This window comes from Rhinatrema bivittatum, chromosome 3 (genome assembly GCF_901001135.1).
Source record: "Rhinatrema bivittatum chromosome 3, aRhiBiv1.1, whole genome shotgun sequence".
Classification (NCBI taxonomy): Eukaryota; Metazoa; Chordata; class Amphibia; order Gymnophiona; family Rhinatrematidae; genus Rhinatrema; species Rhinatrema bivittatum.
In genome coordinates this window covers 77,901,517-77,925,678 of record NC_042617.1, presented here as the reverse complement: position 1 = coordinate 77,925,678, position 24,162 = coordinate 77,901,517, and the positions used below count along the sequence as shown (strand labels likewise).

At 41.9% G+C, this 24,162-nt stretch overlaps 1 protein-coding gene across 2 annotated transcripts in view; it reads left to right on the top strand.

Moving 5' to 3' along the window:
* LOC115086926 (follicle-stimulating hormone receptor-like) overlaps positions 1–24,162 on the top strand; it is a 458,076-nt gene that overhangs the window by 353,591 nt on the left and 80,323 nt on the right. For both annotated transcript variants that reach the window (XM_029593403.1, XM_029593404.1), the window contains 2 exons: positions 1,239–1,313; positions 7,369–7,443. In XM_029593403.1, coding sequence (XP_029449263.1) covers positions 1,239–1,313; positions 7,369–7,443 — 150 coding nt within the window. The remainder of the gene's footprint in view (positions 1–1,238; positions 1,314–7,368; positions 7,444–24,162) is intronic.

Here is a 24,162-nt window from a genome sequence, read left to right as displayed (position 1 = left end):
AGTTACATGGCAAGGGATCTTGGCACGCACTGGGGCACGTGAGAATTTACGTGCACATCTCAGATACAAGCCCCCAAATGCCCATGCCCCACTCAGACCCAATCCAAACCTGCTCCTGTTTCAAAACTTCCAAGATGTGCATGTTCCAGGACATATGCATGTATCTCAGTGCCTTTCAAAATGTGCTTGGCACACGCAAGCCAACATATTCGCACATCCCCTCATTGATGCATGCACCAGACTTTTCAGATTCACCTTTCAGAGTTCTCGGAGCAAATGTCACCTTAGAATCTGATTTCTTCTGCAAGGCTATGGCTGAAATTCTTTATCATGTTGTGTAGCATTCTCAGAATATGAGGGGGGTTCAGTGATGGACTGATGAAGACACAAAATGGGAAGGTAGAAATCTGAATTAAAAGTAGTGGAATCATGCACCCTTAAGCACAGAGGAAATGAGGATTGCAGTATATAGTGTGTGTGTGTGTGTGTGTGTGTGTGTGTGTATACACACACACACACACACACGTACATGCACACACACACACACACACGCAGGATCCCAGGACAAGCTGCTACCTTTTTAGCAAAGGGACCCAGCAGGGCAGGATCGACTGGAGATCACTCCTGCTCCATTCCAACTTCTTCAACCTCATGGATGGAATAAGATCATGTGTCGAAGGAAAGTGGGAAGGGTAAAAAAGGGGGGGAGGGTTATAACTTTTGTATTTGTGTGGCACTGGGGAAGGGGGGTATTGGTGATGGTAGTGGGTGCATTCTGAAATCATAGGGAAAAAAAACATGAATTCTATTGGATTTTTCTTTTCATTTCATTTCAAAATGACACAAAATGAAGTGCTTCATTGCAATTTTCATGTCATTTGGAAACAAATGCACCTCCTACTGTACATAAAGTGTTTAATAAAAGCTAGATGAAAAATAGTAGAGTGGAAAACCTTGCAGGGGACAATACAAATTAGCGGTCTATTCTCTAATTGTAAACTATGCAGCTGCTTTTAACAAGCATACATTTTCAAAGCGAAATTATCCACATTGTTTCTTCAAAAAAAGAAAATTAGCATTAAATAGTTTGCACACTTGTTTGGGAAATTAGATTCACAGTACTGTATGATGTAGTAATGTGTATTTTGTTTATTTCCATAATTCACTGACACTTGTACAGGAAACTGTCATCTTTTCTTGTGTACTGTTCTTTAAAATATTTCTATTTCTCTTCACAGAGAAATATCTCAGAATGATGTCCTGAAAACAATAGAGGCTAATGTGTTTTCTAATCTCTCCAAATTATTTGAAATGTGAGTAATGCAAAATCCATATTTGTAAATAAAATTGCCTGCATACTGTAAAATCCATTAATATGGAGATAATGGCACTTGTGAAACTCTGGCTTAGTCAGTGTAGTCAGGGATTATTACTGTGGTGACTACTGGGTTTATTACTTCTTTTTGGAAGAAGGGAGAAATTAACTCTGACACAATTTTGGTGTACAGCAATGTATGACAATGTCATACATTAAAATGTCACTATCCGCTGAGGTGACTGTGGCAGAGTTAACTCTGGCATGATCCCAGCGGATGGCATCATTTGAAGAAAAAAAGAAGAGGAGGTTGAACATGTCAGAGCTACTCTGAGGCCTGTACTCTGGGCCTGGGTTTGACCCTAGGCCGAGGCACAGGCATCAGGACCCGGCCTCCAGGCCAGGCCCCAGCATCAGGTCCTGGCTTTTTGACTTGGCCATGGTGTCGGGCTTGGTCTGAGGCTCAGATATTGGGATCTGGACTCTGGGCCAGGCCTCAGTGTTAGGCCTGTGCCTAGGTCAAGGCCCCAGTGTTGGGACCCAACTTTGGGGCCGGACCACAGTATCAGGCTTGGGCCCAGGCCCCACCCTAGGCTGAGGCCCAATCATCAGTACCTGGTCTCTGGGCTGGGCCCCGGAATTGGGCCTGGGTCTGAGTCGAGAACCCAGCGTCAGGCCTGGGCCTGTGCTCTGGCCTAGGCCGAGGCATTGACCTTGAGTGGGCTGAGGTTGAGATTATGGTGACTTACCATGGCTTTAAGTTATGCAAGGCCAAGGATTCAGCCTGTACCTAGGCGTTGCTGGCAGATCCCGTCAGGATGGGTAAGTGGGAGCAAGGGGAGAACCTGCCCCAGCAGTTTTCCAGGTGGGTAACCTTGAGAGGCCCCGTTTTGAAGTTTTTTTGGCCATTTTATTTATTTTTTTTTTAATGTTTGTTTCATTTTTTTCACACAAATGAAATGAATCAAACATTTTACTAACTGAAATTCATGAGAAAAAAGCTCCTGAAAATGAACCAAAAAACGAAAATTAATTTTTTTTCCAGCACACCCCTATTAATTTGATATTTTTGGCAGTTTGACTACTTCTGAGGATAGGTGGTAGCTTCATATTTTTTTCTCTTTAGTTACATCACATATATCTACAAGATTTTGTTAAGAGTGGATTGGGATGATTGAAGGAAGACATATAAGTGATAAGTTACACAGGGATAGTTCTCTAATAAATCCATTTCAGAATTTGGGATAAACTACTCCCCAGCAAGGTCAGCAGAAGCATTAGGTGGGGTAGAGCCAGAAGTAGGTGGGGCAGTAGATTTGTCAGTAAGGGCAGCAGTTTTGAAAGGACGGACAAGATGAGAAGTGTCGCGGGTAAGGCACAGAGCTGTAGGGTGTTTTCCATTTTTGGGTATGTATTTCATTGAGGAGCTGGGGTCATTTGTCATGTGTGATTTGAGAGAGAGAGAGAGAGATTATGTAATGACATCACCACCTAGGGCAGCTGGACTCCCTTCTACTGGCATTCATGATCCAGTCTTAAAATGGAGTCTGTGACTTCAAACACATATTGCTTAAGGAAAAATCCTTCCTAAATTCAGAACACTAGATCTATAGAAATCCCAATGATTATGAGAATAAGAAACATAATAACTGTCATAGTAAGTCAGACTAAAAGTCCATCATGCTCAGCACCCGTCTCTGACAGTGGTCAATCCAGATCACAAGTACCCTTCAGGATCAGAAAGTATAGAGCCAGTCATTCTTGTTCATAACCAGATATAACTGACAATAAGAAATTTAAGAAAGACCTGAAAACCTGGCTATTCACTAATGCATACTGCCTGACTGATACTTCCAATTCACCTTGACACAGTTATCTGAAATTTGTCCCGATCATTACCCCCCTCCCCTCATCCCTCCCCCTTTAATATAGCTACGATTGCCATTATGAGCTTTTATGTACTTGTCTTTTAATGTTTCTCCTTGTTCACCCGTGTTCCTGCCTACCTTTGTAATTCATCCTTATGTTGTGTGAGTGTCAGCCCTGAACACCACTGTGGACTAGTGATTCTCACATGGAACGATGGTATATATAAAACACTCAAATGAAATAAATAAATATAAGCAGTAGCTTACCCAAGTTTACATTAACTAATAATGGCTAATGAGCTTTTCCTCCAGGAACTTGTCTGAACTGTTTTAAATCCAGCTACGCCAGCTGTATTAACCATCTCTTCTGGTAACAAATGCCAGTTTAATTGTGCACTGAGTTAAAAAAATACTTTCTCTGACTGGCTTAAATGTGCTTCCTATAAGCTTCATGGAGGGTTCCCTGGTCCAGGGGCTCTCAAACCCAGTTTTTGGGACACACCCAGCCAGCCAGCGTTTCAGGATATCTGCACTGAATATGCATGAGGTAGATTTGCATACAATGGAGGCAATGCATGCAAATGTATTTCTTGTACATTCATTATGGATATCCTGAAAACATGACTAGCTGAGTATGTCCTGGAGACTGGGTTGAGAACCACTGCCCTAGTCCTAGCAGATTTTGAATGAAAAATTGCCGCCTAGTCTCAGCTCATTTGCGGGGCAGCAAAATTTGCATGAAATGACTGAAAACCCTTAAGAAATCCCATGGGTTAATACATCCACCTCTTGAATAGTACATAAAATTTGGCAAGAATTGTAGATGATCATGCTGTTTGGCAATAGAAAACACCTGGAATGTGTTGAGTGCAAAAGAGATGTACTCTCGAAGATATCAGATATTAACAAATACATTCATTATTATCATGAGGTTGCAACAACATCAGGTCAACAGGTTAGACCAAGAACAATTACCATTAGCAAAACAAGAGACTACTTAGGCAGAAGTGAAAATGATGTTGGAACTAGAAATTACAGAGAAATCTACCAATAAATGGGGTAATCCTGTTTTGGTTCTATATCCAGATAGGAGCATCAGATTTGGTAATAATTGTAGAAAATGTAATGAGATATCTGCTACCTACCCTATGCCTATGGTGGTTGATCTAATAAAAAGTTTAGTTACGGTTGGTTTTACTGCTATACATATGAAAGGCTATTGGCAAGGCCTTCTCACACAAACAGTAAAGAAATAACGTTTGCTATTCCAGATGTATCCCAGTGCAAGATTCTTTCATTTCCACAATATGCCATCCAGTCACACTTCAATGGTTAAGGAATAAACTTCTGCAATATCACTTAGATTACACAGCTGTTTACTTAGAAGATGTTATTTTCGATAGTGAGAACTGAGAAACCCAGATCCATAAGGCAAAAGCTATAGTTTATATCATATGCCAAGAAGACCAATTCCACTATAACAGCCAATTCCACTATATGCACCATTGATCTTTTGGAGGAGACATTATATTTCAGTTATAAAGTTGGAAGAGATTTAGTTAAACTCCCAAATGAAAAAATTCAGTCCATCTAACCATGGCTGCAGCCAGTTAATAAATTGCATGTAAGGGCATTTTTAGGGCTTCTTGGATATTACCGACAATTCATTCTGAATTTTTCTATAAGAAGTTCTTCCCATTTAATAATTTTGACAAAAGCAAAGGTACCTGGTACGGTTAATTATCAGGAGGTTAAGGCAGCAATTCAGGACTTTTAAAGTCAGCCCTGGGTAATGACTGAGTTTAAATAGCTCCCAATATTTCTAAATATTATGCATTTTGCATCTGAAATGGGGTTAAGAGCATTTTTTTTCTGGGGCGTAAATGGAGAGGAATGACCATTTTTATACTCAAATAGAAATTGCTACCAAGAGAGCTAAAGTATACAGTAGAGATGAACTACTTTATTACTGAATGGGCAATGCTCCTCTATTAGGTCCATTTCAATTTTAGGGATAACCTATTGCCCAGACTTAAGATGGGGCCTGTGACTTCAAAGCCATATTGTTTAGGGAAAAATATCTTCTAAAACAAAACATTTAAACAGAGAAAGAAAGAGAAACAAATTATCTGCCTTTAGAAGTCCATGCTTCTGAATTATTTCTTCAATTCCTTGAAATATGTTTTTGGGGGTTTTTTTGAGGGAAGAGGGTTTTAGAGCTTCTCATTGTTTTGAATTTTAGAGTTATTCTTTATATTCACTTGCTTATTAGCAAGATGATGGGGTAGTCACACCATGACAAAAGATATAATTTTTATCTTGCTAGACACAATATTACCTAACGTTTACAAAAGTCTCAGTTTTTATTAGGGATGTGAATCGTGTCCTCGATCGTCTTAACGATCGATTTCGGCTGGGAGGGGGAGGGAATCGTATTGTTGCCGTTTGGGGGGGTAAAATATCGTGAAAAATCGTGAAAAATCGTGAAAAATCTAAAAATCTAAAAATCGCAAAACCGGCACATTAAAACCCCCTAAAACCCACCCCCGACCCTTTAAATTAAATCCCCCACCCTCCCGAACCCCCCCCCCAAATGACTTAAATAACCTGCGGGTCCAGCGGCGGTCCGGAACGGCAGCGGTCCGGAACGGGCTCCTGCTCCTCAATCTTGTTGTCTTCAGCCGGCGCCATTTTCCAAAATGGCGGCGAAAAATGGCGGCGGCCATAGACGAACACGATTGGACGGCAGGAGGTCCTTCCGGACCCCCGCTGGACTTTTGGCAAGTCTCGTGGGGGTCAGGAGGCCCCCCACAAGCTGGCCAAAAGTTCCTGGAGGTCCAGCGGGGGTCAGGGAGCGATTTCCCGCCGCGAATCGTTTTCGTACGGAAAATGGCGCCGGCAGGAGATCGACTGCAGGAGGTCGTTCAGCGAGGCGCCCTCGCTTGTGGGGGGCCTCCTGACCCCCACGAGACTTGCCAAAAGTCCAGCGGGGGTCCGGAAGGACCTCCTGCCGTCCAATCGTGTTCGTCTATGGCCGCCGCCATTTTTCGCCGCCATTTTGGAAAATGGCGCCGGCTGAAGACAACAAGATTGAAAAGCAGGAGCCCGTTCCGGACCGCTGCCGTTCCGGACCGCCGCTGGACCCGCAGGTTATTTAACTCATTTGGGGGGGGGTTCGGGAGGGTGGGGGATTTAATTTAAAGGGTCGGGGGTGGGTTTTAGGGGGTTTTAGTGTGCCGGCTCACGATTCTAATGATTTATAACGATAAATCGTTAGAATCTCTATTGTATTGTGTTCCATAACGGTTTAAGACGATATTAAAATTATCGGACGATAATTTTAATCGTCCTAAAACGATTCACATCCCTAGTTTTTATGATCTCTATAAAATTCACAAAACTGAAATGAAAGTCCATGGGATCTTTTGTGGTAGAGGTAACAAAATGATGACTAATGCCTGGTGGAGCAAGTACTTTTCTATGTTAGGGTACTGTTTAAGAAAGCAACTTTTCCAGTTGGGACAAAGACCATGCACACTTTTGACCTGTAGGCTTCGCATTTACTTGTGCTTTGAAACAGCACATAGCACACATGATCACTTGCACCTGCTTTTTTCTGCTGGAATAAGAAGTGCAAGATTTTGAAAATACCATCTGGCGTATATACATTTCCTTCCACAACTAAAACACTATGATCACACCCTACCATGGATCAATGCTGAAACGTTTAACCACTTTGAAGAAAGGGAATTTTCAGAGGCGATTAATGCTGGTAATTTTCCCAGCCATGTGCTCAGGTAAAACAGAGCTCTATTCGAGGAAATGAACTTTTATAAAATTTCCCTCCGTATATGTGGATAAACTTCATTATATACTGATGCTGCCTGTGTAATTTTACCTACAGTAGGGGTGAAATTCAAAGGAGTGGGGGTTGGGGAGGGTTTGCACTTATGCAACGCATATGCGTGAATTTTCTAAGTTAAACTACCCACACATATTAGCAAGTGTAAATGTGTGCGGGTGGTTTTTGTAGGTCATTTTCAACTTTTAAACTTAGTGTAAAGTCCATGGACTTTGCAGCAAGGGGAGGGGGCAGTTAAACAAATTTACTCCCTAAGTGATCTATGCTCCATTTTATCAACACAAATTGATCTGATGACTTACTTCATACCTTCTCCTTTACAGAAGAATTGAGAAAGCAAGCAAGCTTGTGTACATTCATCCAGATGCCTTCCAGAATCTTCATAACCTCAAATATCTGTAAGGATTTTATTGGTTCTAAACAATGTTATTTTTTTCTCATTTTGCCTAACAAGTAAATATAACACCATCTCTTCTAACATGCTTTCTAAACAAACACAGCATTTAATTGCTTTATTATTTCCTCAATGCCCTTCATTAAAAGTGTTATTATTTAGATAATTGCAATCCATCCATATGAGGTTGTTTGGTTTTCATTTTCATTAATTTTGGTAGCACTGTTCATAATTAATTTTGCAGTAGCGCCTCTCTATTTCTCTTGCACATACTTATGATTCATCAAAACAGCTAATATACTGAAGGTTAGAAAAAGGACATCAGAATATCAAGCTAGATTTTTCCTGACTTTGCACCAAAACACACCTCTTCTGAAGAAGCAGGAAAAAAAGAACAATTGGGGAAATATGATGATATATGCTTTTAATATTTCTTTTTTACTTTATCACCCAACAATTCAGCCGAAAGTAAAGTATACCACATCCCCCATCAATAAATATATTACAAAAATAACAATTTCCTAGGTCAGTGGCCAATAATACCACAAATTTTGTGACTGTATTAACTTAACGTGGTATCGTATGACAATGTGCCATCTGTGCTATGACTTTCCAATGTTTAACACATAGATTGAATCATGTACCAGCTATATTCCAAGGTCTATCATTATTTAAACATAATTTTTGCTTTAAAATTATGCTCAACTTGTACATATAGAATCAAAATTTGTAAAAACAAAAACAAAACAAAAAAAATGCACAAAAATGGTACTCTGACTCACCCAACATCAACAATGTTTCGGCAGCATGCCAGCTTTGGGAGTTCTCCAAGGAACTAATTCTTTGTCAATGTAATTGTGTATTATGGGGATAATTTTAAAATAGACCTAAATTACTTGGCAAATACGGGTGTAAGTTACACTAATATCCACAGCAGAATTAAGCATGTTAAGTCTAGTTTTAAAAATTATTCCACCAAATTTACTGGGACCTGGGTTACTGGTAGGGGCCCAGGAGAGGCCCTTGGGATCCCCAAGAAACTCTAGGGATGCCCTGGGGAGGTGCATAAAGGGCCTGGGGGATGAAAAACCATTTTAAAAAAAACTTAACAAAATACCCCGAAACTTTGCAAGCATTTTTAGTCAAGGCCATTTTTGGTTTTCTTCCATTCTGAATGAACCAAAAATGACCTTCTAGGGTTCAGATGTGCAATGTGTTTTAAACATTTTAAATCATTCCCTTTTGAGAATCCCTGAAGCAGGCACTCCATTGGTGTCAGGCTAGAGCACAATTTTGGAGCAGTTTTTTGGTTTTCTTTAAACTTTGATTGTTGTTATTAAACACAGATCGTACTATATGTGCAATTAATATTTACTAGGGTTCCATTTCAGTCACTCAGCCCTGCTCGAATAGACCTATTTGACATGGTTTTATGGAGCATTAGGTGACTGCTTACTTAGTGGCCCTTCAACTTTCCTGATAATTTCCAGGGGGAAAGTGGATTAACAAAGAAATCAAAGTCAAATGATTTTAGGATTTAACACATTTGCCACAGGTTGGAACGTGGTTATGCAAGTTAAATGCCAACAGGTGTGCACGTTGCTAGCAGGGCCAGTGTCTGGGCGTGACTACCTGCCTCCATAAAATGCCCAGATACTTGCATCATTAAGTTAATGGCATGAGAACTGCACATGGGCTGAGTGGAGTGTGCCATGGAGAAATGGTGAAATGTATGTGCACTGTGTGCTGTAGGTAGGGCAGGGAAAGGGGGCACTAGGTGGAGTCTCACCATTCCCACAGATGCTCTTTGCTGCCATCATTTTTTGATGGATACTTCCAGTTTATTATTTACGGCTGGACTTGAGAATATATTTGGTTATATGGTTGTATCTATGTGCAAGGTCCTGAAAAGGCATTGTGCCTGCAGGTTTCACTTTGCTATATGATCCCGATTTAAGGTGATGCATTCCCAAATGTTGTGGAGTCATGGGACATTGAACTAGAAAGGGTTTGTCATGCCCTATAGTTCAGCGCATTGGCAGAGTTATTTTCTGAGAAGGTAAGACTACTGATACTATGATGCACTTTTTGGGACTAGGAATAACTCTGAGTCTATATTTTAGTATCAGCTGATGTATTCAGACACAACATGGTTCATTACAGTGCAAAATACTCTTAGTTCCAGGGTATGTTGCATCAAGGTCATACATCAGCCTCTTGGTGTTTTTTGTTTTTTTTAATACATTAGAATAGTTTTTATGGCACCTTTGTTCAATTGTTCTCTTCTTCATTTTGTTCTTTAAGATGCAGCACTTAATAGGGCAATTTCCCTGAGTCATATGTATCCATTTTCAGGAATACCCTCAGTTAATCTAAAAAACTTCATCTGTGAAATTTGTAAATATAGAAAATGTATGCACTCAGGTATTCAAGAGCTCTTGCATATTAAAATAGCCACATTCAAAGTAAAAAAAAAAAAATGGGATTGTGGAAATGCCACATATCTTAGTACTTACATGTAGCTAGTGTTTATGCAGTTTGTAATCCCAGTTTTGGCTCCTGGCCATGGAAGACATTATATCTGTCTTCAAGGTGCCTCCTCTTCTTCTTATCCCTTGTAAATGATGTTCACCCTGAATGTATCAGTCACTTGTGGAAAAGAGAAAGAAGAATGCTGCTGAAAATGCATTTATTGTTAGGGACATGTACACAAAAAATGTTGATTTGCTCATTTATTTATTTCTGTTTGTTTGCATAAAGGCTGGGTTTTTTTTATACATGAAACTGAATTTTGTTGCCATAAGCTGTATCCATAAACTACTGAGACCAATGAATATCTCTAGTAACTGCAGATGTCACCATAGTTTCTCTTACCCTGTCTTTGTTGCAAATCAGTGACAAGGTATGCAGAATAATTCACAGATTTGTAGGAATCTGGGAGTTCTGATGCGAATGCCTCTGCTATCACCACTGGAATGGGACTGAGACTACCAACTCATCTCAAATGGACCATTTTAGGTGTGATTTGACCCAGAGACCTAGAGGTGAAAAGCTTTCTAGTGCTAAGATCATTCCCTGAGTCATCTATTCTCCATGGTATGTGGATATAAACAACAAAAACCTTGAACCATACATCTCATCAAAAAGGAAAATATTTATAATTTTCTAGTTAAAACTTACAAACACAAACACACATTTTATAGGCAAGAATTCCTTGTAGTCACTATAAATTTCACAGTTTTATAAGTGCATGGGGGAGGGGCATGTTTGGAAAAATGAAAGAGTAGATTCTGTCTAATTCTATGGTGTTACACTTCTATAGACAGTGGAAAAAGGTAAACAGTGGAGTGCTTCAGGGATTTGAATTTGGACTGGTGCTTTTTAATATATTTATAAATGATCTGGAAAGGAATACGATGAGTGAGGTTATCAAATTTGCTGATGATACAAAATTATTCAGAGTAGTTAAATCACAAGCGGATTGTGATAAATTGCAGGAAGACCTTGCGAGACTGGAAGATTGGGCATCCAAATGGCAGATGAAATTTAATGTGGACAAGTGCAAGGTGTTGCATATAGGGAAAAATAACCCTTGCTGTAGTTACACAATGTTAGGTCCCATATTAGGAGCTACCACCCAGGAAAAAGATCTAGGCATCATAGTGGATAATACTTTAAAATCGTCAGCTCAGTGTGCTGCAGCAGTCAAAAAGTAATTATTTGGAAGGGAATGGTTAATAAAACGGAAAATGTCATAATGCCTCTGTATCGCTCCATGGTGAGACCACACCTTGAATACTGTGTACAATTCTGGTCGCTGCATCTCAACAAAGATATAGTTGCGATGGAGAAGGTACAGAGAAGGGCAACCAAAATGATAAAGGGGATGGAACAACTCCCCTATGAGGAAAGGCTGAAGAAGTTAGAGCTGTTCAGGCTGGAGAAGAGACGGCTGAGGGGGATATGATAGAGGTCTTTAAAATCATGAGAGGTCTTGAACGACTAGATGTGAATCAATTATTTACACTTTCAGATAATAGAAGGACTAGGGGGCACTCCATGAAGTTAGCAAGTAGCACATTTAAGACTAATCGGAGAAAATTATTTTTCACTTAATGCACAATTAAGCACTGAGATTTGTTGCCAGAGGATGTGGTTAGTGCAGTTAGTGTAGCTGGGTTCAAAAAAGGTTTGGATAAGTTCTTGGAGGAGAAGTCTATTAACTGTTGTTAATAACGTTGACTTAAGGAAAGGCCTCTGTTATCACTGGCATCAGTAGCATGGGATCTTCATGGTGTTTGGGTACTTGCCAGGTTCTTGTGGCCTGGTTTGGCATCTGTTAGAAACAGAATGCTGTGCTTGATGGACCCTTGGTCTGACCCAGCTTGGCAATTTCTAATGTTCTTATGTCATAATGCCTCTGTATCGCTCCATGGTGAGACCGCACCTTGAATACTTTGTGCAATTCTTGTCACTGCATCTCAAACAGGATATAGCTGCATTGGAGAAAGTGCAGAGAAGAGCAATCAAAATTATATGGGGCATGGAATGGCTGCCCTATGAGGAAAGGCTAAAGAAGTTAGGGTTGTTCAGTTTGGAAAAGAGACAACTGATGGGGGATATGATAGAAGTCTACGAAATCATGAAAATGTTACATGTCCCGGCCATGGTATGCCTACGCCTGGGCCTACTCACCTCAGGAACTCAGCTGTCAGCTCCAGTTCACCCTTACTCGCGGTGGTGGGCAGCCGCATCCATCCCCGAGCACCTGCAGCCTCCTCTACTGCTTCCAACTCCTCCGAGTTTCCTCCCTGCACCCGGCAGGTCTCCCCATGTGGGCCGCGGCGAGACGCTGCCGTCCTGCTTCCTCCGGACCCTGGCTTAGGTGCGCACGCGACTCCCGTCCATTTAAATGGTCTCCACGATTGCTCGTGTGCTTGTTGCCCATTGTTCCTGCTCCTGACTCCGTTCCTGGTTCCTGTTCCTGCTTGCTCCTTGGTCTCCTCCTTGTTCCCTTGGACTGATCCTCTGGCTTTGACCCTTGCTTCGTTGGACTACAGTTGGACTGATCCTCTGGCTTTGACTCCTGCTTCGTTGGACTATGCTTAGACTGATCCTCTGGCTTTGACCCCTGCTCTGTTGGACTACACTTGGACTGATCTCCTGGCTTTAACCTTTGCTCCGCTTCCTGGTACCTTGTTTGCCTAGCCACCTGCCCTGACTCCAGTTTGCCTTGATCCTTCTCTACAGTATCCTTCATACTTGGCTATCAGGCTTCGGCCCTCATTACCTGGATGCCTCCTGTCTTGCCCTGTTCCTGTCAGCGTCTGGGTCTCTGGAACCCTGTCTTGTCTGGACCATCCTTAGTCTACTTATACCTCTGCTGGTCCCTGGCCTACCTTTGTCTACTAACAACTGGGTGTCATCTTACGGAGGCCTGCCTAAGACCAGCTGGCCCTGGCACCCAAGGGCTCAACCTGTGGGGAATGAGGGCTGGTATTGGCATAGCTCCAGTTGGCCTCTGTCTCCTAGCTTGTTCCACCTCCCGATGGTAGGGACCAATAGGGCTTGCCCTACAGGTAGTGTCAACCCCACCTCGGGCTATGGGTTCACCACTAGCATAACAGAAAGGACATGAACAAGTTAATATAAATCAGTTATATACTCTCTCAGATAATAAGAACATAAGAACATAAGAAATAGCCATGTGCCAATGGCATGGATACCCTGTCACATGATAAGGGCAAAGGGCCATCGGCACCATTTTTATTAGCGCAGCCGATGGCCCGAGAGCGGGAGATCGCTCCCCGCGCCCTCACTGGACCACCAGGTAATTTTAAAATGTTTTTGGGGGGGTCGTGAGGGTGGGGGAGGCAAAGGGGTCAATTTTAAAGGGTCAGGGTGGGTTTTTTGTTTATCGGATCGGGCGCAGCCGATAAACAAAAAAACCAATCGGGCCAGATGATAAAAATTATAAGATTTGAATCGGAACCGGAACCGAACCGATTCCGGTTCCGATTCATATCTTTAATAAATATATCCATAATAAAAGAACATGAACTGAGCAATAAAACAAATTTAAAACTGGTGAAAAATGAGATTGCATTTAACTATTATAGTTAAAAATTATAAAACTTATGAGTTATAAAATACCTGTACAATGCGTAATGTCTTTAACTGTTCCTGAAAAGTTTGAAACATTGTATTAATAATCACAGTTCATCTGGTTGTTGGTTCCAATATTCAGGAGTGTTCACAGAGAAAGCACATTTGCAGGTATCGCAGACAATCATGCTTGATGTGTAGAAGGACTTCCAATAAAGATTTCTGAGAAGAACGCAGCACTCTTGAAGGGCAATACCACTTCAGTATTGCCAAAATCTTTGGGTGATTCTCTTCCTTACACCATTATTATACTTATGCCTGCCTATACGCTTCAGTTATTCCTTGTAAATCATGCCTATTATTTCTGTTACATAGTAATACATTGGCAACAAATGTACATCCAGAATTTTGGAATCAAACCACAACATCAAAAACCTGTACAGGAGGAATAAACAACATTTGTAATACAAAGACTCAATGCAAACCATCTGAGTCACCAACTCCAACAAAATTCTAAGATGACTGACAGACTTCATCTGTGTCCAAACTAGAGGTACATATTTCTGAAGAGAGATGGGTAGGGTAAACTAGGCAACCTAGCATGCAGACACCAAAGTAAGGAACTGTAGGGTAAAAGCCACTGACCCTAAACAAGGATGTGCATAATTAAACCTCAGCCTGCAGCCATGCACATAGACTGAACCAAAAAGCAGGCATAAACAACACAAAGATGGAGACTTCAGCCACATGACGATCTTGATGACTTCATATGGTACTGTGACTCACACAGAGGAGAAGCAACTGAAACTGTTCTTCCATATCAAACATCTGTTTACACCTCACGGTGTGCTAGGACACAGGAAGTGAAAATGTTGCATCTAGCCATGAAACCAGCTATAAAGTGGGTATTGTTCAGCAAATGTCCACTGATTAACCTCATTACTAGAAGTGAGAATATTCATATGCATCTGGACTCCTATGATGTCATCAGCATCCCACCAATCCTGTGTCTACAGATGGTGGTGACATTTAATCAAGATCAACGTTAGATCCTACGGAACTAAAATTACAATGAAGTTCCAGACAGGAAAAGAGGACTCTGATCTCAACAGACTGCAGATTTTATTCCCCAGAACTTTGACTGTTCAATTCACTATATCTGTGAACTAGCAAGCCTAAAACTGAGTTCTGTGCTCAGCATAGTCTGCTCCATTAACTGTTGGGGTAGCTGAAAGATCTTTGGCATGCCAAGTCCTTCTTTACCCTTTTCCTGCCAGCATACCTCATGGAGATGTTTGTGATACCTTTGGGTTCTATTATTCTGTCACTTGCCTGCCAGGAGTTTCTGGATCCCTGTGGCACACTCTGAGACAGGTCCTGGATTTCCTCAGGAGTACAACCCGCCAAAGACTCAGGATGAGATAAAACTGGCTTAATTAATATTTCAGCTAGGTTAATTAGTTTCTGTACAACCAAGATTTCATTCAAATATCAGATCAACATGCAATACTTCAAAAATAATACTTATGGTAATTTAGAACATCTCATATAACAGCACTGAGACAGCACCATATATTTCGGTGTCTTGGTGTCCTAGAGGATCCATGCCAATGGTGGTATAATCATCAGACTATAAGAGTCTCACTTCACAAATTAGTAATATGTACTCTTTTTTTAAGTCATCTTTTTGTTGGAATTACAACATATGAAGAAGAGGTCTACCTATCTTAAATCCAGAGGGATCGCTGAGTTGCTTTTATATTCTTTTATGTTCACGTAAACTTATGGTGAAATTATTGCTAACAGTAGAAATGCCTAAAATCTGTCCAAACTTTCCTCTTATTTCTGGCCAACCCTCAAAGTTTTGAAATTCTTATTTTCTTCTTCAGGGGTTAATAGGTCTGCTGCAAAACTGTCGGCATCTACTGTTTCTTTCATAAGACATTCTTTACTGAAAATATCTTACTTCTAAGGTGGTACTGGCATTGCATATTTGTCAAATGCAAATTGACTTTGAGATAACACATGAGTTTATCCTCATTTTTTATAACAGTGCTTTGCTCTGTAAAATTTAGAAACTTAAAAATAAAACTACATTTACCATATTAAATCTTGTATACTTACAGTATGCTGCTACAATAAAACTGATTGATTTCCTCACAAAAGTGTAAACAACTGTTCCCTTAAAACTATCAAATTTGAATCATAAGGTTGTCAGTTAAATCTGCTAATCTCCTGTAGATAATCTAGCCTACTTCACCATAAGCTCTTTGGGGCGACACTTAAGATCTCTTTAAAACCATGGCACCCTGAGAAGAAAGAAACCAAATTGTCTAGTAAATTGAGACAGTCCAATTTCTTTTTCACTGTATGAGATGATAAAATATATTGGATGGGAAGTGGAAGGTGTGTTGATACAGTATTTCAATGTGACTGATGCTCTTTGACTACTTTATAAATAGATGAGGTGGGGGAAAACAAAATAAAGGGCTTTTACAGTCTATACGTCACTAAAATGCATGAGCAGTTTTCTGTGTAAACATTTCAATTTTTCAGCAGATTTTTTTTTTTCAAAATCTTCTTTGAGACGGTCACTTTTAAACAAGCGTGTGGGCGCACATGTGTGTGCGTTCGTCAGCCTGCATCCAGGGATGTGGCCATTTTATAACATGCGCACATAAATGTGCGCATATTATAAAATCGACTGACTGCATGCCATGTGCGTACAATTGTAAGTGGACATGCGCCTATACATGCAAATCCCGCTTCTGCCGAGCAAGTGGGAGAATTTTAGTAGATATGCGTGCTGATGCCATTTCCACTTTTCCCAGTTCGCTCCCATTTATCCAATTAAGGGATGGGACTTCCAAATCCATGCTAGTTCAATAGCCTCCCATTTCCCCTGCTAGCCCCTTCCTTTAAAACCCCACGATCTGTCTATTTTTCTTTATTTTATCGCTTACACGTCTTCCATAGCAGAAGTGAAGTTATGCGGCAGGAGAGCCTGGCGTGAACCTGTACGCGTAAGCATTTACGCACAAATTTGAAGTTGAAATATAAGAATGGCAAGGCCTCACCCAGGCCATGCCCACGCCCCATCCCTTTTTTGGAACTTTTTATTTGTGCATGTAGCAGGAGATGTGCACATACGTGGGTGCCTTTTAAAATCTACTCGGCATGTCCCGGCCCAACATATTTGCATATCTCCCAGTTTTGGCGCATGCCGGACTTTAAAAATTCACCTTAAAGTGTATCTCCAATTCTAAATTCAATGCCTTGGTCACGTTCAAAGCAAATCTTTGCATTGCTTTGATTTTACTTGCTTTCAACCATGAGCCTTCACTCTCAGCTATGTGCTCTATTAGTCATTCTTTCACTATACCTTACAGTCAACAGGAAAATGGATTGGAACGGTGAAAAAAGGGAGAAAAATCAATGAGAAAGCAAAACTTTTCTAAAGATACCCATAAAGTATTAATAGAGCCATGTTCAAGTTTTAGATACAAGGTGTATAAACAATTCAAAATGTTTTTTAGAGTTGTCAGTATGATGCTCTGCTTACTGCAGTTTGAATTTTCTGTTTACCTGCTGTTAGAACATGAATAAACCACTTAAAGTGGTAGTACTATCCAGATTGTTCAAAATATTATATCTGTATGCTATTTTTCCTTCTGGTTTAAGTTTTGGTCTTCAGTCTCAATTCTTTTTTTTTCATATTTATTTTATTATATATGTTTTTGCATTTTGATGTAAACTTTGAGGTTATCTTTAAAAAATGTGCACATGTGCTGATAAATGCATGTAGAATGTGGGTAGTGGGATTAGGTAAGGTACTGCATAAGGGGGGTTTAGGTAGGATAGTACATGAGAGGGGGCAAAGTGGCCAGCATGTAGTGCTATATTAAATAGTTATGAATGGAGACTGTAACTGAGGCATATTCCATTAATAGCATGGATGTACATTTGTTGCCATTCATGTTCCAGTATGGCTCCTAAAATGGCATTTATGTGGGTTTTTGCACAAGATCTGACCCATTTTTCTTCTACTAATCTAGAGAGAGCTGTTAGCCTTAAAGAGGAATTGATCTTTATTTAATTTGGCCATAGGTATTCTAGCCTTCTATTTAGGCAGCATCACTTGTCTAGTTGTAAGTTCTGAGCTGTACAGGCAGCAGGGACATCTCTTCCTCCTTTTACTTTTGCTTCCTGCTGTAATGACCCTAATTTTCTCTTTGAACTTGGCCACCAGTTCCTGCTATGGGCACCCACATTGTCAGGTTTGCTCCAGTCATAGCTTATTTGCTCCTGTGGCTCCTCTTCTCTTCTTCCCAGCTTCAGCTGCACCTCTAACTCCAGGAAACTGTTACCAGGCCTGGATTTGTCAATAGGCATGCTAGGCCTGTGACTAAGGCTTAAACAATGTGGATGCAGCAGGCCAGCTGATATTTGCTACTTTCCAGCAACTCTTAATCTCACCCAGGAGAGAACCACCTTCTGCTTCCTGATTCAGCCCTCAGCCCTTCCTCTCCTAGGCAGCATTCAGAGAACAAGAGGGGAGGGAGTGCGCCTGAAGCAGACAAAGCAAAACAAAGGATGGTCCCTAATCCAGCCCCTTTCCTCTTGTCATTCAGGGACAGGAGGGGAGATGTGAGCTTGGAGCAGGCAGAGGAAAGGCATATCATTTTGTGAAGGGCTAAATGGGAATTATTAGGGAGGGTTAAGGAGAGAAGATGAGGGATGAGAGGGGATCAGCTGGGGGGGGGGGGGCATATGTAAAAGAGAGAGGAATGGGTCCAGTGTTTGTGGGAGTGTGAAATACAAGGGATTGGTGTTGGATGTGCATGCCATTTTGAGTGGGAAATTAGAGAGAGGATGCAAGGAGGAGCAAAACCGGAACACGGTAGAGTCATCAAGCTCCTTTCCCTCCTCCACCTGCAATTAAGATCCTCCCTCTCTTGCTCTCACATTCTATTCCCCAGCTCCTGAAATCTCCCCTTCCTCCCTTCCTTCTTACCTCTCCCTTTTTCCCAGATCCCGTACTCTGTTGCCCAGCTCCGCCTACCACATCGTCTCTCCTCCCTTTCCTCAAATCTCAAAACCTCCTTCCCACCTCTTCCCCCATCCCAGATTTCTGATCTCCCCCTTAATCTTCCCCATTTCCCATCCTTCCCTATCCTTAATCTTCTCTTCCTCTTCTAACCCCATCCTGTCCTTCCTTCTCACAATCACCCCCTTATCCCCACTCCACTCACCTTTTCCTCATCTCATTCTTGGTCCTACATCTTTCCTCCCCAATCGCTGATCTTCTCACCTTCTCCTTTCTCCCCTCCTAATCCTTGATATCGCTAACCTATACTGCTATTTGAGATAGCTTTTTCTCATTTAATTTAAAGAAAATAAATTATACAGATGTAAGCAAGGTTGGAAAACTATTTTTACAATGTAAAATAAAAGACGCAAATATTTGTCCATGAGCCTCAGAATTTTCTAATGTTGGCTGCAGAATCGAATCCTGAGCTGCCACAGAAAACTGCAGAGCAGTGTCCACGGTCTTAGACCTTCTGCTCCCTGTTGTCTGACTCTGCAGTGAGGGGTAGGAGAGGGAGAACAATGGCACAAACAGTGCTTAGCAGTGACAAAATCCTAAATCTGTCACTGACTGTCACTGTTTCTAATCCCTTGCCTTCTGCTACAGTCCTATGAGAAAGAGAAGGTTCAGTTCCTGGCCCAGTGGAAGACGAATGGTAAGTCCCTGGAGAAAAGGAAGCAATTCCTGGCAACAATTATACTTGTTCCACGACTGGCAAGTTGACCTCATGACATTGTGCAGCAAGTCATCTATGCAAAGGTTGATAGGATAAATTCTTGCTACTTTTATTTCAGTGTCATTGTCATTTACACTGCCTTTTATTTACTAGAAAATGATGCATTTGCAGTTCGAGCTATGATTTTATTTCATGCTGATCTGTTGATGGCATACGATATTACTGAAGAAAAGAAATCAATGCAGTTCATCAGAACATTGCACACTTCACTGAGAAACTCAGAGCGGTTCTTTACAATTCATGAATAAAAAAACACAACTGCATGGACGGTAACATCCTTTTGAAAACTATGCCATTTGTTTGCAAGTAAAGCATCATTTCTTTATATTTCTTCAGTCTGGCTTTCATGATAGGGTGAACAAGGAGAATTATTTATTGATCTAAGAATAAGGTTAGCATATTTATTTCCTTGCCTTGCTGTAATTGTTAGGATGATTACTTGGATTTGCTCCTTTTGGCTAGGTAAACTCTAGTTTGATCTCATCCTATCCAACATATCCTTGCTTTTGATTTCTGTGCTCAGCTGAAAATGAGACTTCATTTGTAAGCTCTTAAACTTTATTTTTTTAAAAATGCATAATGCTCCTCCATGCTGCTAAATGTAGAAAGCATTGCTTATATCAGTGTTTCTCAGGTTGGTCCTGGAGTCCCCTCTAGCTGCTAGTCTGGTTTACAGGTTATTCACAATGAATATGCAGGAGATCGATTTGCATGCATGTCAAGTCTATCTTATGCTTATTCATAATGGATATTCTAAAAAAACAGACTGGCTTGCTGGTTTACATCACATTATGGAGCAATTTTCAGAAAACACTCAATGCTTCACTTAGATGCTTAAAGGTGAATTTCAGAAGCCCGGCGTGCGCCCAAACTGGGAGTTATGCTCACAAGTTGGGCCAGTGCATGCTGAGTGGATTTTAAAAGCTGCACACGTACGCAAGTTCTTGCTGCTACACACAGAAAGGAAAAGTTCCAAAAAGGGGCAGGTGTGGGTGTTGTCTGGGTGAGGCATGGGTGTTCCTGGATTTTAACTTGAAATTAGCATGTAAAAATTTTTCCTTTTTTTTTGTCTTTGGGTTGTGGTATCGGAGCCTTCTTACTTTGAGGTCTATAATCAGAATTGATTGAATCTATGTTTCTTCTTTTGTATTTTCCTTTTATTAATATTTCCTTTCTTTATTCCTTTTCAAGATATTTGTTTTGATTGATGTAATTTTGAAATATATAAATAAAGATTAAGGATTTAAAAAAAATAATAAGACTTTAAATTTTATAAACAAAACATGAAAAGTATGGAAATCAATTATGTCTTCGCTCATGTTTTGGAGACTTCTACATAATTTTATGAGTGGAATGCTTTTCAAATGAAGATTAACTGTAATACAGTGATGGGTACCGCTCACAATATTTCCTTAAACTTTAGGCACTTGTTCAAAATTACAATAGGGATGTGCATTTGTATTAAACAAATGGCACATTTGAACCATTTGGAACCATTTGGAACAAACTGAAAATGGCCTTGGATGAAAGTACCCCAAAATGACCTACCAGGCCTTCACAGTCCCACTCAGGCACCCACTGCTGATTTCCAGGCTTCTCTAGGGCCTACTCAGGCCCTTTCAATCTCCCTTTTGCCCAAAAAACTGGTAGGGTTTTGGCGACTCAGCTAAATTGGGCCAAGTCCATCCAGGGACTCCCCAGTCCCTTCCTTTTCCCCTGAAAAATGTACTGGGGATGGGGATTCCCTGACCCCCATTTACCCCTTCTATAGGAGTCCTGGAAAGACAAAGGGGCAGGAGTGAAGTCCATTCACTTCTGCCCCACTGCAATTCTGTTAATAATGGTGCTGATGGCCCTGAGGCTAGCACCATTATGTTGCATGGCAAATGAACCAAACTAAAATAAACATTAAACAAATTGGGAGCATACCAAGCAACTTGGAGGAGTTGCTTGGTATGCTCCCAGAGTTGGTGCAGTTCTTGTGCCGAGGCCTATGCTGCGGGAGATGATACCGACAAAGGCACTGGGAGAGGAGGTAAAGGTTGACGTCCATAGACGATTTGGAAAGGTATAGATCGTTGAAGCAGACTGGTGTGAATTTAATGCAAATTCAGCCCAGGGAAACAATTTGGACCAGTCGCTCTGTCTGGAATTAACGTATGCTCGGAGAAACTGTTTTAGCATATGGTTCGTCCTCTCAGTCTGTCTATTACCCTGTGGATGGTAAGCTGATGTGAGATCCAGGAAAATGTCAACTCTTTTGCATAGGGATTTCCAGAATTTTGCTGTAAATTGGACCCTCAATTGGAGAGGATGTGTCTTGGCAGGCCATGAAGGCGAAAGACATGGCAGTTCAAAAGTTTTGCTAATTCAAGAGCAGAAGGTAATCCGGGAGGTGCCACGAAATGAGCCATCTTTGAAAAGCGGTCCACAGTGACCCAGATGGTATTGTGGCCATTGGATACGGGTAAGTCAACAATGAAATCCATGGCTATATGCGTTCACAGTTCGCTAGGTGTGGGGAGTGGTTGAAGAAGTCCCCATTGATTACCAACTGGTGGTTTTTGTCGAGCGCATGTAGGTTTGGACATCTTTCTTCATGGTGGGCCACCAGTAAAACCTTTGTAGCATGGCAAGTGTTCTGGCTTGTCCAAGATGACCTGCGAGCAGAGATTCATGTACCCATCTGAGGATATTTTTTCTGAGTGTTTGGGGAACCACCGTCTTACCGGCCGGAACTGTGTGGGTAGCAGAGAGGAGAACTCTTGTAGGGTCAATGATGTGATGCAGAGTATCAGGTACATCTTCCATGGAAAAGCAACAGGAGAGTGCATCAGCACGGTATTCTTGTCCGTGGGAAGGTATCGCAAGAGGATGTCAAAGCGATTAAAAAATAGAGACAATTGGGCCTGCCTGTGGTTCAGGCGTTGCACATGATGTAAGTATTCAAGGTTTTTGTGGTTCCAAGGACAGGGTTTTAAACTCAATCACTTACTCAATTAAGGGTCTGGTACCTTATTGTAGATGCAGGAGGGCAGATCCAGCGACAGTCTTGCGAGCAGGGTCGTCAAATACAGAATGAAATAGGCCAAGGAAACCTGTCAAATCATTGAGGATTGGATCCATTCTCTCCCAAAGAAGTGATGCCCAGGCCAGGGCTTTCCCATCCAAAAGGGACAAGATGTACGTAGTTTTAGACATTACGTCTGGAAAGTAAGTAGGTTGCAGCGAAAAGTGCATACAGCATTGATTCAGAAAGCCCCTCCATAACAGGGGATCACCTGTAAAATGACTAGGTGCTGGCAAGGGCACAGAAAGCGTCTGTGAAGTGGAGGTGGGCTTGACAGGCGTTGAGGCAGAGTCCAGCTGAGAGCTTAACTGATTGATGGCATTAGTCAAAGTCTCTAATACTTTTGTTGCTCTGAGATCCGTTGGGCCAGGCCAGGGATGGCCTGGATGGCTGAGACCTGATCCAGGTCCATGGAGTTAGCAATCTGTTATGTTTTGTAAGAATGTGAACCCTGGGCCAAGGTGAAAGATATCTCCGCCCTCAGGGAGGAGCCCTGTGAGCCTCACCATTGATAGGTGAGGTCTCAGTGATGTCAGACACAGTTGAGGATTAGCGTCTTTATTAAGAGAAGAGAAAGGCACAACCCGCGGAGCGGTGAATGCAGTATAAGTAAAGTTCAGAGCAGAGGGGAATACCCAAGGTAATACCTCAGATGTGAAGATCCAGTAGTGATCTGGAGAGCAGGGTACACCAGAGAGATCTCTCAGTAGTGGTAATGAGCTGGTAGTCTGAGGTACAGGAACCCCGATGAGGTTCCTGTAGCGATGGTACAGTGATGACCTGCAAGGCAGAATATCCCGGAGTGGTTCCTTCTGGGTTGAAGTGGTAGTGGCCCGAGGCATGGGGTACACTGAAGAGGATCCCACAACGAGGTTTGAAAATAGTTGAAGTCCGTAGAAATAGTACTAACAGGAGGTAGTTCCAGGAGAGGTCCCGGGGAGCGGAACAGATAGAAGTCCAAGTCAGAAAGGCCCTCCAAGAAGCGGATATCCAGAGACGGAGCAGGGACCCCCGATGAGCGGGTACCCAGGGTGTCTCACGCCAAGCATAGGATCTGGAACCGGAAGTCCAAGGATGGAGTGGAATGCAGCAACGAGGGAACTCCTTGCTAACTCGTCAAAGTGAAGGGCCAGCCAGCTTAAGTACAAGAGGTGGATGATGTCATATGGAGGGGATGCCCCTGAGGTTCCTGCCATGATGTGTACAAAGGTGGCCCGCGCGCGCGCGCCTAGGTGAATCCTCAACCAAGATGGCGGTCGGAAGCACCCATGCCATCAACGCAAGGCTGGTCAACGGTGGTTGGAAGTGGCCGCCATTCGGCCAAGAGATGACAAGGCAGCAAAGAAAGAGGTGAGCATTAGTGGTCACAGCCGGCTGCGACCGACGGGCATAACCCTTTTCAAGCTCCACCACCATGCTGGCTGTACCACTCTCAAGCTCCAACCCCATTTAGCACTGCCTTGTCAGAGGCTAGATGCATCTTCATGGATTCACCCTTTGGCTCTCTGACCTGGCCACTCTTTCCTTGCTCCATGCCTTGTGGCATCCAGGCCTTCTCTTACCTTGCTCCTTATCTTGTGGCCTATCTAGGCCTTGCCTTGCTTTGTGGCCTCCAGATCTTCTGTCTTGTTGTACCTTACTTGGTGACCTATTCGGGACTTTCCTCACTTGTGGCCCCTGGGCATCTTACATTAGACCTTGCTCTGTGGCCTACTGAGGCTTT